General features: G+C 56.8%; 4 protein-coding genes across 4 annotated transcripts; 3 read left to right on the forward strand and 1 right to left on the reverse strand.

The window, feature by feature from the left end:
• Positions 1–101: 101 nt before the first annotated feature.
• CH63R_07198 (FAD/FMN-containing dehydrogenase) lies at positions 102–553 on the forward strand (the record flags this gene model as incomplete). Its single annotated transcript, XM_018302173.1, has 3 exons — positions 102–165; positions 281–387; positions 482–553. The coding sequence occupies 3 exons, from the start codon at positions 102–104 to the stop codon at positions 551–553; spliced, it is 243 nt and encodes an 80-aa protein (XP_018156951.1).
• Positions 554–897: 344 nt separating this feature from the next.
• On the reverse strand, positions 898–2,844 carry CH63R_07199 (RadP cytochrome P450 epoxidase; the record flags this gene model as incomplete). Its single annotated transcript, XM_018302174.1, has 5 exons — positions 898–1,147; positions 1,246–1,418; positions 1,528–2,453; positions 2,518–2,713; positions 2,788–2,844. The coding sequence occupies 5 exons, from the start codon at positions 2,842–2,844 to the stop codon at positions 898–900; spliced, it is 1,602 nt and encodes a 533-aa protein (XP_018156952.1).
• A 1,090-nt stretch (positions 2,845–3,934) lies between these two features.
• On the forward strand, positions 3,935–4,945 carry CH63R_07200 (Oxidoreductase; the record flags this gene model as incomplete). Its single annotated transcript, XM_018302175.1, has 4 exons — positions 3,935–4,168; positions 4,264–4,648; positions 4,716–4,811; positions 4,878–4,945. 4 exons carry the CDS (start codon positions 3,935–3,937, stop codon positions 4,943–4,945), a joined length of 783 nt encoding a protein of 260 aa, XP_018156953.1.
• Positions 4,946–10,544: 5,599 nt separating this feature from the next.
• CH63R_07201 (Mucin-1) lies at positions 10,545–12,668 on the forward strand (the record flags this gene model as incomplete). Its single annotated transcript, XM_018302176.1, has 4 exons — positions 10,545–10,572; positions 10,945–11,222; positions 11,323–11,791; positions 11,842–12,668. 4 exons carry the CDS (start codon positions 10,545–10,547, stop codon positions 12,666–12,668), a joined length of 1,602 nt encoding a protein of 533 aa, XP_018156954.1.
• Between the last annotated feature and the right edge of the window lie 973 nt (positions 12,669–13,641).

Raw genomic sequence — 13,641 nt, forward strand, 5'->3', positions numbered from 1 at the left:
GCGCCTAGGAGGGCTTCCAGAACACGTTCTCGGTGACGGACCTTGAGGGAACGGCGGAGCGCACGCTCCTCGATAGCGGCCGGTACCTGGCGACATCCAACATGCTCGACTTCCCCAGCTTCCGGCCGACGGTCGGCGACCACACCAGGTTCAACGAACCGTTTTGTGAGTGTCCCCTCACCCTTTGTTTCTCTTCATCCGGATTCCCGACTTTGATAGATGGACCATTCCGGATAAAAAACGCAATGGGATCGGCTTACGAATCTTGAAGAAAAAAAAGACCACAACCTCGCTAGGGTCCTCGTCGACGAGTTGCCTTGCTGCCCGCACTGGACCAAGAACACCAGGGAGGTCTTTACCCCGGCGGCGAAGAAAATCGACCCCGACGTAAGCCCGTGAACCTGCCACTGGTCCAAGGATTGGGGGTTTTTTTTTTGTCCGCTGACACGCAACTTTGTTTCGGCACATTGCGCGCTTCAAGGCCGTGAGGGAGCAGTTCGACCCGAAAGGCATTTTTAGGAGCGTCGTCGGCGAGGCTATCGGTGTCTACTGAGACCGAGACATCAGGTTGGATGGAGAGGGGGGGGGGGTTTGCGAGAGGCGGTTGTATTTTCTAGTTCCCATACTCGACGAGCGAACGATTGACTCTCCATCTACTGAGTTTTGGATTGATTCAGTTCCTTCTGGCACGACAGGTTGCCTTGTATATACGGCAGGTATTCTACGAGACATTTGGACTGGCTCATATATGTGATGATGGCTCTTCTAGTCCATCTCTGTCAGCATGAAACCACAGGGCACCATTACCGAGAATATCAATGAGGCCGGCGGGAGTGACTTCTCTCTACTGACCTCAAAGCCCCATCCTACAGATGCTGCAGCCCACTGATATTCCCTCTATGCTACACAGGCCACCCTATACCTCAATCCCTTTCCACGGGTTTCAGCGTCACCATCAACGGCCCCTTCTCCCACGTGATGTAGCTCTTCTGCACGACCCACTCCTCCATCCCGGGACACAGCTCCATGTCGTAGTGCCAGAGAGTCTTCGCCAGCAGCAGGCGAAGCTCGAGCCACGCGAGGCTGGGCAAGACGGTCATTGGTTAGCAAAGGCGACGTTCCGTTACAAACAGCATCATGCATAACTCTGTGACGAAGAACGGAGGAAAAACAAATATGGGTTGGACCGCGAAGCAATGATACAACGGGAAAGCGAGGGCAAATCAGGGTCCGGGAACAACTCACTTCTTCCCGAGACAGTTCCTCGGGCCGTACGAGAACGGCTCGTGGACGTCTCGCCTGTCGTCCTTCCACTCCGGGTCCTCTGGGTGGAGCCAGCGCTCCGGTACGAACTCGGTCGGCCGGGCCCAGTTGTCCGGGTGCGTGAAGGCGACGTACGGGTTGACTGACACGAGGGTCTGCCGCGCGGAATGTTTAGTCAATGCTCTCCCCCCCCCCCCTGGCCAGCGAACTCGTTTGAAAAAAGGGGGAACAGGAAGGGAAATGAGAAAAGGGAGGTTCACTTACGCCTTCGGGAACCACGTTGCCGCAGATCTCGGCCCCGCCCTTCGGGACAATCCGCGGCAACCCGGCGCCGGCCGGGTTATACAGCCTTAGCCCCTCCATCAGCACGGCCTGTAGATACTCGAGCCCGACGAGCCCGTCGACGCGGATGTCCTCGGCCCGCGCGAATCGCCCGCGGATCTCCCTCACCAGCAGGCCGTACACGCGCGGGTTCCGCAGCAGGTGGAACGTCGTCCCGGAGAGCACCGTCGCCGTCGTCTCGGTGCCAGCGACCATGAAGACGGCGGCGTTGGCGTGCATCTCCCTGACGCTGAGCCCTTTGGTGTCGCCGTCGTCGCCGTCGACTCCTTCGCCGCCCCCGCTCCGACGCAGGACGAAGCTCCAGATGTCGGGCTTCGCGTGGTTCGCCTCGGCGAGGCGGCGGTCGACGAGGCGGCCCGCGTAGTCGGTGTGCTCCTGGGCCTTTTTCTTCAGCGGCGCCGCCGTGACGGCCTGGACCAGCGGGCCCAGCAGGGGGATCTCGAGGAGCACGACGCCCCAGATGACGAACTTGAGCCCGGCGAAGAGGTTGTGGACCCAGGGGATGTAGGCGCCTTTCTGGAGGAGCAGCAACGGCTCGCCAAAGGTGAGGTCGGCCATGATGTCAAAGGTGCAGAAGTTGTACAGGTCCACGATGTTGACCCGTCCGCGGCGGTCATGCCGGCCCATGACCTCGACCATCTGATCGGCGTAGGACGCCAGCAGGGGCTCCTGGGCCTTGAGGGCCGTGTTAGAGAAGGCGTGGGTGAAGATGCGGCGCTGACGCGTGTGGTCCGCCGGCCGGGTTGTCACGATACTGTCGCGGCCAAAGTTCTCGCCGCCGAAGTAGCGCAGGTCCTTGGGCATCTCGGACCGGAGGGGGCGGCCCATGATGTCTTTCCATGCCTGTGCTATTGGCCGGTCAGTTGAGCACAGCGAGATCGGCGGAGGGGGTTACGTAGGCGGTTCACGCACGCTGGATGTAGGAGAGCTCGTTGGGAGCGACGCGGACGGTTCCCTGGTACGTCTTGTGGATTTCGAGTGCTTTGGCGGCGTAGTTGCCCATAAGCATGTGAATGTTCTTGGGTACCGGGCTGAACCGCCAGAGAAGCGGCCCCGGGTAACGGCGTAAGGGGTGGAAGAAGACATTGTATATGCCGATCAGGAAGTACTGTACACACGACAGATATATGAATATCATCAGTTCGATACCACCCTGTACTTCATGGTGGTTGTGAGACATACGTAGGCAAACGTCAGTTCAACAAGGCGAAGAGCAATGGTTCCGTAAGTCGACGCCATGGTGTTTTCGTTAACACGCAGTTTCCCACAGTAAATGTCTATAATCAGAAAATCTAGAGGAATGGAAAAAGATAGATCGTGCCCAGCTGGCCCCCCCTGGTGAGTGGCGGGTTTGTTATCTACCCAAGGGTCCCAGCCGCAACGAATACGAATTCGATGTGATGCGATGGTTCACGGGGGCCAAGACCCAACGGATTTTCCGGATTGGGCCAACTCAAACTTCGCTGCACGGGATTCCCTTGATTTAAGTTGAAGGGGGAGACACACGTCGTGGTTGAAACTCAACCGCTCGGTTCGTTTCAGGAACCGTTTGCCCGGGGCATTTTTGACAGCCAGCCACTCACGAAGGAGATATATATATTTATATAAACGAGTTGGAACCGCGTCGTTCAAGCCATGACCGTGGCCATGATCCTGATTAGACGAAACCTTTGGGGATGTAACTAAACAGCTGAAAAGGGCAGAGACGCGACACGAAGCTGGAGCAAGGGCGAATACTCCGTCGACTCTTGTAAGTTGGCCGTGACGAGTGACATGGGCGTCGCCGTCGTCGCATGTTATGCAGGGAAGTTCCGCCTTCAGTGAGCCTTCACCACCTGCACTGGTACGGTACGAAGTAGGTACGGGGCATGCTTCCGGACAGTACCGTACCTGTAGATTCGCAGCAGCAAACGAAGGAGGAGGGAAGATTCGGATTGAGACTTTGGATCAGTCAGCAATTAGCACACACACACACCTTCATCACCTCAGCTTTATCGATAAGACGATAGGACGCAAGACGTAAGGCGTGATCGATCACGGACAAGCAAGCCCTCCCCCGCCACGGCGTGTACCCGCCGCTCGTCATCGGCATGCCTACGTCACGACCACGCCGGAGCCTCCCTAGCATTCCTCATCGGCCTCCCTCACAGCCCCCATCTGTCTAGCGTCCTCTAATTCGTATTCCAACGGTTGCCAACATTCCAGCAAGCGTTTGAGAGTAAACGAAAATAGCAAAGAAACAATACCAACAGAAGGGAGAGAGAGGGAGAAGAAAAGAAACTCCAGAAACACAACCCAGGCAAGCGCAAGCCCCCCCCCAACCTAGAAAATGGCTCCTATTTTGATTGTCGGCGCCACTCGGGGCCTCGGGGCGTCTCTCACCAAGCAATACGCCGCGGACCCCGCCAACACCGTCTACGGCACGACGCGCTTGAAGGAGGGTCCTGAGGGCTTCCCGGAGAACGTCAAATGGCTCACCGGAGTCGACCTGACCAACTCCAAGGTCGGCGAGACCATTGCTAGCCAGCTGAGTAGTGGTGGTTCTAAGCCGCTGTCGACCGTGGTAAGTCCCTCGCCCCCCTCGCCCCTTCATACACCCACACGGAACTCATCGGGGCGGCCCAATCGTCTAACTCAGCACACCACCCCCCTCGGCAGATCATCACGGCGGGCTACTTCGCGACCGAGGACTTCAGCGCCGACAAGGGCCCGGACTGGGCCGAAGAGCAGCGCATGTACACGACGAGCTCCATCGCGCCCGTGTTTGTCGTCCACGCGCTCGCGCACGCCGGCCTTCTCCAGGGGGGCTCCAGGGTCGTGCTCGTCTCGTCCGAGTCCGGGAGCATCACCCTCCGCCACGAGAAGGAGGGCGGCGGCAACTACGCCCACCACGCCTCCAAAGCCGCCCTGAACATGGTCGGCAAGCTGCTGAGCCTCGACCTCAAGGAAAAGGGCGTCGTCGTCAGCATCGTCCACCCGGGCTTCATGCGGACCGAGATGACCAAGGGCGTGGGCTTTGACAAGTACTGGGACGACGGCGGTGGTGAGTGCTTGTTGCTCTGTCTCCGCGGTGAATGGATCGCTGACATCCGTGTGTGTCCGCGCCGCAGCCGTCACTCCCGACGAAGCGGCCGAGAGTCTCATCAAGTGGGCGTCACAGCTCGACATGTCCAAGACCGGCGAGTATTGGGCGCCGAGAGGCCCGGGTAAGTGCCGACGTTGTGGTTGCACTTTTTTGAAGGGGGGACAAGACATGGACTGACATTCGCCAGGCGATATTGGCACGGCCGAGCCCGTGCTGGGCAAGGGGCTCTCGACGCCTCTGCATCTTCCTTGGTGATTGCTGATCGCTCGAGAGGTTCTAGCCGGCCTCGGCGAAGTATGAGATGCGGTTGTAAAGTGGCCTTTTTTTTTTGAATTTTTTTTTTTTTGAACCGGGTCCGGATGAAATCCACAGCGGAACAAGCGATGGCTAGAACGCCTGTCTATCATGGTTCGGACCGGGGGTGTTTCGTGCGAGAAGTCGAGAAATCTGTGTAGGCTTCATGGGTGTTGAGTCGGGCTTTGGTGGTGTTTTTTTTCCTTTCGGAAGGGGGCTGGCCCGTGGGCGTGCATGGCATACCGCCTATTTCCCGTGCCACACATTGTCCCGCTCACAGGGAGCAAATCAACGGGCAGTTGTGGTAGCTCAACGGCGTCAAGAGGCGGCTCATGTGTCCAACGCCGCAAATGAGACGAGCGACCCTTCTTAATTGCATCCCCGCAGTTCCCGTGGCCAGGGTATATGGAGCCAGCTGAGCACTGACGGCGACAGCAACTAGCTGTCCACTAGAAGTGGCCGGGATGCTGTGATCATGGGGGAAAGCAGGAGATAGAGGGGTGGGCTGGTGGTCGCAATCGCTTTCGTTGCACAGGACTGCATTAGCGATGGGGACAGTGAGAGATTCGTACTGCCCAAAAGCCAAAATGCAATCTCTCTCAACACATCGCGCGGGCCAATCTACGCTTCGTTCGGTCGGCTTCTCCCCTGCTGATCGTTTTGCGGATCATTTACGGCAGACCGCAGCTGTCGATATTAATCAAAGCCTCCCCCCTCCACAATCATATGCTCAAATGAAGATAATGAACAAGATTCGTCGAAAGATTTTTTTTGATCTAGCTCCAATGCTCTTAGTCCATTAAAATGCTCGCTTACGTTTCAGATTGGCGACGTGAGCCTGGAGAGGCTGGGATGACGCTGCTTTTTACTCCGTACATCTTGTTCAACGGGGCACCACAACGACGGAGGTGGCTCCCCGATCCGATCACGAAGCGAAAGGTGTGAGTGAGATGACGAGAAGCATCGCGGAAAGTAGAAAAGGGTGCCTCTGGGGCACACCGTCGCTGTGGCTGTCGATGTCACTACCGCCACCAGTCTGTCAAGTAGCAAGCGTCAGAGGTATTTGGCGCGCGTCCTCCAAGTCGTCTTGGTTACTTCCTCGAGCCTTTTCGAATTTGCCTGCACGTTGCTAGCCAGCTGAAGATTGACTGACATGCCAGTGGTATGCGAGGAGGGGTGGGAGCTGGTGGCCGATCAAACCAGATCGCCAGCGGCTGAGATTGGAGGGCCTCTTGTGTGTCTCCCTCGCTGGGGAGAGGGAACAGCGAGTACAATGCCCGTTTGGTGTCCTGTCCGAAGCTTGGCAGGGCAAATCGGCATGCTCCTCTACGCTTATTGCTGAGTGAGTGCCAGCGTCGATCTCGACTCGGCTCCTGCAAACACCCAAGTTACAACGTGCATTCGCCCGCTAAAACAAAGCGGGTCCGTTTCTTCTCTCGATGGCGATGATGGCGGGCAGCGGTTGTTTGCGCTCGGATGATAGCTGAGATCGAGCGACCAACCGAATTGTCCGATGCAGAGCAGCTATTGGGCGCCACCGAGATGGCTGGGCCTTGTGGGGGGGGAGGGGGTTGCGGCCGAGGGACTGGAAACGTCACGGGTCTGGCGGGAGACCAGACCCAAGTGCGTGTGCAGTGCGCACCGACGACGAAAAGAGCGGTATTGCTGCCGCAGTTGGTGGCGTTTCGAGGCTGATTGATGGTAATGAACGAGGAGGGCGCTCTCGAGTCTCGACTTTTGGACGCCTGCCGCTGTTCGACCTGCTATCCGGGCTAATGACATCCAAAGCGTTCTCCTGCACCCCATGTTTGCTTGGCGCAGCGAGATGACCGGGGTGCCCAACACGAGGTTGCAATCCCAGCACTTGAGATGGGGGCGACAACCTAGGGCCCTGTGCTACCATTTGATTCTTCTGATTCTCATCTCCAAGATACAGACTCCATACCTTAGTTGCTCAAGTTGCCAGGGACTGGGTGGACGTAGAGCTAGCCCCATCTATCATTTTGGTACCGAGGGGGAAAACAAGGAGGTGCCATGACCATATGGACCGCCGAGCTCTCTGTAGACTGTCGAATGTGCCTGTCCGAAGACGGACGGAGGCTTCGGGAGAAATACGGTTCTGTTACGTAGGTAGCGTTAGCCTCCGATGCTCCGTTCAAAGGGGAAGAAAAGAAAGAAATCCGGACCAGGAAGCCGTGGGCCTTAGTGGAGGGGCACATAATTAGGCACCGGTAGATTGACTGGTGCCAGGTACATGCCACAAGGTTTTTGACAGTCTACAGACGCGCGAGCCAAGGAAGGCCCGTCGGTTGTAGCCGGCGCGTGCATAAGTATAAGGTCTGATGGGATGCATTGTCGGTCAGATGGCTCCAGCGCCAAACGGGGGGGGCTCCCATCTGTTTTTGCGCCGTTGTCCGTTTCGATCTCGTTGGTATTCTCGTCTGGTAGACCCGAGTGTCGGACGTTCGGTGCTGCCGCAGACAATAACGACAGCAGCAGGAGGTCAGGTCGTTCGTCGTCTTGTTCTGCGGAACTCCATCGGAGGCAAGTCTGTGCACACGGCACCCTGTCGTTCCATCCCTCATCGCTCATCCGCCCATTTGTTGAGCTGCCCTGGTTAGTGTGAAGTGTGCATGCTATGTGCGTACGCATAGTGTACTGCTCTGTGGGATTATTAGGGGTCCTGAGGGGGTGTCATCGGCACGTCTTGTCAGCACCCCGGTCAGCCGAGGACCATCACTCCCGCGTTGGTCATTGTTAGTGTATCGCGACCCCATGCCACGATACTCGTTCCAGTGTAGAGCGGCAGAGATGCAGAGCGACGGTGGGCACGTTCTGTTTGAAGCTTGGTACGAAATCTGGGTCGACGGCACCCGAGAGATTATGATTGCGCGCGAGGCCCCGGTGCCGTGTCCTGTGTTTCTTGTGTTTCCTGTGCCCTGTGCTTGGGTCCTGGCCGTGGCAGTAGCCGAATCCAGCTAGGTGCTAAGCAGAGGCTAGCCAATGTTCATGAGGCGAGGCATCCGTCAGGTAAAGAGAAAATGAAGTCAAGTGAGGTATCCGTAGTGCCAAACCCTTGGGCTCCATCCAAAAGGCGAGGTCGATGTGCGAGGTCGAAATTAGGTCGTGGCCCAGATCCATCCATCCTCACCCAGGCATTAGACCCGGCTTCAGCTAATGAGGTCCCGGTTCAGGTGTAGCTGGCAGATGATTGATTGATTTATGCTCTTCTTTTTGATAGGATGGGATGCATAGGATAGGATGGGGTAGGAGAGGACATGACAGGAGGGGATAACATGGGATGGGATGGGATGGATGGGATGCCCAAATTGGGGAGAGGAGGCGATCGGAACGGGTGGAATGCGCGGGGATCCGGACTGGACGGGACGGCGTGTCGTTACTCGTTATTCGTTCTTGTTACTAGTTAGCATCTTTCTTTCGGCCTCGTCCTCGTTTCTGTTTTCTACTTCCTCTTCTCTTTTTCTGCGGCATACCTATCACCTACCTCTTCCTTCCCTCTTCTTTCCTGCCCCTGCCAAAGGAAACCACCACCATTCAACACTAATAACCCATCGCTCTTGCATACTCAGCTTGTGCCTGCTGCTCCCGCCTCGCCCTGCCTCGCCCTTACCCCTTCGCTTTCCTTCCTCTCTCGACGGCTACGACTTGTCAGGTGTTGGTTCCTTCTTTCTTTGTGCCTTCCACAGCCCTTCCCCTTTATTCGTTCCTACAACGGGAAGTCGTGCGGTTCGCCTCCAGCTGGCAGCCTCCCTAAGGCTCTCATAAGGCACCTCCCACATCGACGACAGTACCGCCCTCCCGTCAGACTTCCCTCGCTTCTCCCCCCCTTCGCGGCCAAACATCCCCATTCTCGGGCTGAATTCGATTCGACTGCGTCCCCCCCACCGGCCATCATCTTCTTTACCAGGCCTGGGAGCCCTTCGTCTTTCACTTTGACCGACTTGTCGTCCGTTTTCTCTCGCCAACTCCCTCTTGAGCTTCGTTTCAATCCGACGTCACATTTAATGTTCCAAACCCATACCCCCCGCATTCTCTAAGCATCCAAACACGACTAGCAACAGCGACAACATCCAAGCAGAACACGTTCTTTACCGATAGGAACCATCCAGTCAGTACAAACACCGTCACCTCGACCAAGGCAACGCGACACACGTCCCGCGCTCCGACCATTGCCATCTTCGGAGTCGAGAAGGGAGAAAAGAACCGGTCCCAACGGAACACATCCGACACGCCAACCCATCCTAGTCACCCCTCGCCCGTACCGAGACAAAGTTGCTCACGTCGCAACCTCGTTGGATCCTTCGTCCGACGTGACCTGGCCAAAGCGACCAAGAAGTTGGGTCAACCCGCGTCCGTGTTGCAACGCACCTCGCCCGTGTCACACAGGCCAGACAGACTGATACCAGGCCCACTGATCCATTGTGCGCTACAAGCTGTCAAACGCGATACTCTAGATCCTTCTCGCCGTGTCGCTGTTCCATAAGTTTGGGGTACCGATCAGCGACATACTAATAGGCCAAATCACCCCAAACGAAACAGAGCGGCGTCGCTTGCCTGCAATCAGTATAAGAGCACAATCAGTTGGCAGGGGAAAAGAAAGCAACGCAAGGAGGAAAAGACGAAAAGGAAAACCCCCAAGGTGAGTCTGCACTTCCCTTTTCGGCCCACTCATACCGCTGTTGCTTGGCCATGCCGCTGGTCGCGCGTTCGTCCATTCAACGGCATCACCCACCGGCCAGCCACCCTTTGCAAATCCCCGATCCCCAGTCCTGTCCGAAATCAAGCAGCCAAACCCCTTCAACCTCGCTCGGCGCTGCGTGGACCCTAGATCCACCACTCTACTACCCGGAATTCCTAGCCATACCACTCGCTTCCCAGCAGTCCAGCAATTTCCCCCTGAATTGGCCCCAAACCCGATATTCCATCAGTCCCCCCCCCGGCCGACCCGAATCAACCCAAACCAAAAGCCAGTGTGTTTGTGTTTTTTTATAGCTGACATTAACCAGACCAGACAGAAAAAGCGCAACTCGTAGCTGTTTGTGCACCACAAACCAGACAGTCGCGCATTGCCGATTATTGGCGAGGTTTCTCGATATCTCCAATTCGCCCCCTTTTTTTCCTTTTCCTCCCACCGACCATCGGTACCACTACTACACGACCCACGTTCACCCAAGTCGACAGCTTCCGACCGCCATCTCTACCGTTGATTGCTTGCGCCGCACACAACGCACAGTGACCTGCCGAAGAACCGTCCCCTGTCGTGTTCAGCGTCCCTGCAGCGAGGCATGACGCTAGGAGCGTGCATCTAGCAACCAAAGAAGAATCCAGCTCGGCAGCAACGCTCTCTCTCTCTCATCGCTCCCTCATCCGCCGGTCGGCCAGGTCCCTCCCCTTTTTTTTTTTGCGGAAGAAAAGGCCGATCCCTCGACTTTGGATACGACGCGCCTGTCCATCCTCATTATCCATAATCCCTTCCCTCCTGCCACGGTAACCCGGGTACACCACTCCATTCTACTCTTGGTCACAAACCACAACCAAAATGTCAAAGGCACAATCAACACAGCCAGGTAAGCCAAGCATTGAACACCGGTTTGATATGGATATGCGGCCGGCATGTCCTATCCTACCTTACTTGCGCCCTCTTCCCACCCACCCCTTTCCATGCCTGTCTACCACCATCTTCCCGGGTTTATCACACCCCTTTTGACTTTTCCCTTGTCCAACGGGAAGAGAGCCGTCCTTCTCACGGATTGCACTGCCGCCCAAGCAAACGCAAGCACGGCGCCCACTCCACCCAATTGTCGAACCTGTTGTGTCATGTATACCTCCCTCATGTTTCACATCCCTTCCCACCCCCTCGCCGTCATCCGCATGCACGGGGCCGTCTTTGCCTCTCTTTTCCTTATTGTCGAGGTGCTGACTTTACTTCCTTGGAACAGGCCATCAACCTAGCAGGTCTGCTGGTGCTGACTTGACGCTTAATCTCTCTTCCAACAACCCCTTTCGCAACCGCGCTGCCTCCCCACTCCTCTCCGGCGCTACCTACAGCAATACCACCTCGCCTGCTTCGCCTTTTGACGACCCTCCTCCTCGACCTGTCTCTCGCAACCCGTTCCTTGATCCATCATTTTCGTCTAGTCAACCAAATCTGATCGGAGTAGGCAATATGGCACCACCGTTCGACACCAAGGCATCGCCTACCGCCGAGGAGCTGTTTGTACGTGCCCTCAACGACCCCTCAATTGAGACAGCCTTTGTCGGCTGCCGCGCGTACCATCTGGAAGGGGCCAGAGTTTACTGACTTTTCCATCGCACAGGACGGCCTGACAATCAACGATCAGAAGCAATCGCGCCCCGATGGAGGACGACCCTCGACAAACCGCCCGCCTGGCCAGCCTGGACGCGAAAATATACCTCCTGGCCGTCGCGGTCCCCCGCCCCCCGGGCACCGCCCGTCGAGATCCCAGGAGGAGGCGATGAGACAGCGACGCATGCAAGGTGGCAGCAATGGCGGACCCCCCCGACCGGCCGGAGCGCCGGCATCGCCCCAACGCCGACCCCAGGAACGCCGTCCGCGTAGGAACTCGGATTCGTCGGTCCTCATTGACATTGAGAAGCCTCTCACTGAGGAAGAGAAGAAGGCCAAGGATGCCAGACGTCGTGAAAGAGAGCGCCGCGCCCGGGAAGGAAAGGATAAGGACCCCAAGGATAAGGACCCCAAGAAGCCCAGCCGCAGGCTCGACATCATTGATCAATTGGATGCCACCAGCATCTACGGTACAGGATGTAGGTTTGCCTCTTTCGCCCCAGTCATGCTCGTATGCTGATGAGTCCAGTGTTCCACCACGATGGCCCCTTTGACGCCGCGAACCCGCATCGTAATCGCAAGGGCAGCCGCCGCGCACCTATGCATGCCTTTGCTAAGGACTCATTGAACATGTCATTGGGCGGCTCTGGTCCCCTCAACAAGCGGCCCGATCACGCCACATTCCTGGGCAACAACGATGGCGACGCATCCGCGGACTTCGCCACCGCTGCTGCAAGGAACGCGGAGCGAAAAGCCGACCCGGCCGTGTTCGACCCCAGAGCTCGCGGCTCCATCATCTACGGCGAAGAGTCGATGGGCCTTGGCGCCTCGACATTCCTCGAGGGCACCCCTGCAGCTCGTGCGGCGATTCAACGCACTCAGGCCGAGCAAGCCCAACAGGCCGCCTCAGAGGGTCTCGGAAGGAGCAAGTCAATTGCTCAACGTATCCGCGGCATCAAAAGAGAACCACGCGAGTATGGTCCCTCGGGCCGCATCACCAACCCCGAGGGTGCCTACACATCGCGTAGATCTCCCGACGGTAACGGTCCTTCCTCCAGCATCTCATACACGGGCGAGCGAAACCCCTTCTTCTCAGAGTATGGGAAGGAGCCAGAGACCATTTCAGTCAGACGCAACGGCGCCAGGTCGCCCGGCTCGCCGCCGCCCGTTCCTCGACGGGGCTCCGCTAATGGCTTGGAGCGCCGTGCTACGGCGGATGCCACTTCGCCGACCGATGACGGACCTAGCAAGCCTTCTGGAGGCTTCCTTGCCAGAGTCAAGAGTCTGAAGGGTGGCCGAAGACGCCAGGTCTCGGATGCTATGGCACCACCCCCAGCGCCTGGAACTGCCGCCTAGTGGAGACGCAGGACTTAGGAAGCTGGACATGAGCTCATGGAGTCTCGTCGTAAGCCACCTGGAGGAGGCAGATGCCAGCAACAGTCCTCCAAGAAACAGCCCTTGTGTCATTGAAAGGGCCTTGCGACAAGGCACCTGGCTGCAGAGGAGAGTAACAAGTCGCACTGGCTTTCCCGAATAATGTGAACCTATTTACGACCAGGTTACGTTGCAAGCGTCAGTTCTACACTTCGTACAGCAACGCATTAGGCAGCCTGGCCGCTATTGCTTTCTGGATCGCTCAGGGGAAATTATAAAGAAAGGGGTTGGAAGTTTGAATTGCGTTGGGGTGGCTCTTGGAGAAGTCATCAGGACAAAGACTTCTATGATGGCCAGGACAGGGCAGCCGCACGTGAGCGCCTGGTTTGTTATCACTGCTTAACAAAGTGATACCTTTCCTGTGAATAATGTTATTTCGTTTAAGGGGGACAAGCCTCCTATTGTGCCTTTTTTTCTTGCTACCCATAGGCCGGCAGAAGCACGCCGCACCACACAGAAGGGGAAAACATAGAGCAAGCAACAACAGTCCGTCGGCAGATTGTTAGGAGATAGCTTTAGCAAGAATACAAATTAAGACCAATGTCCTAAACCAGTTGATTACTGAATCTCAGTGATGTGCGCATGCGTGGTAATTATGGAACAAGAGATCAGCTTAATTACATGGTAGAAACCAGGTTTCTTTGGTGATTTGGTGAAGTCTGGATGGACGGGCAAGGAGCAAGCACAGGTGACATCCATGCAAGATAAGAGGGATGATGTCACTGAGGCTGCTGACTAGGCCTCCTGGATGACTGTGTGGCTTAAGGGAAAGAGACATTGGTAGGGAATGTGGATTATGTAACCCCCGGTCACCCAACCCGAAACTGCCTCACTTTCAACAGCTTGGTCAGGTGACTTCGCGATACCCTCCTGCCCTGCTGGCTATTATTCTTGG

Source organism: Colletotrichum higginsianum, chromosome 5 (genome assembly GCF_001672515.1).
Source record: "Colletotrichum higginsianum IMI 349063 chromosome 5, whole genome shotgun sequence".
NCBI classification, from domain to species: Eukaryota; Fungi; Ascomycota; class Sordariomycetes; order Glomerellales; family Glomerellaceae; genus Colletotrichum; species Colletotrichum higginsianum.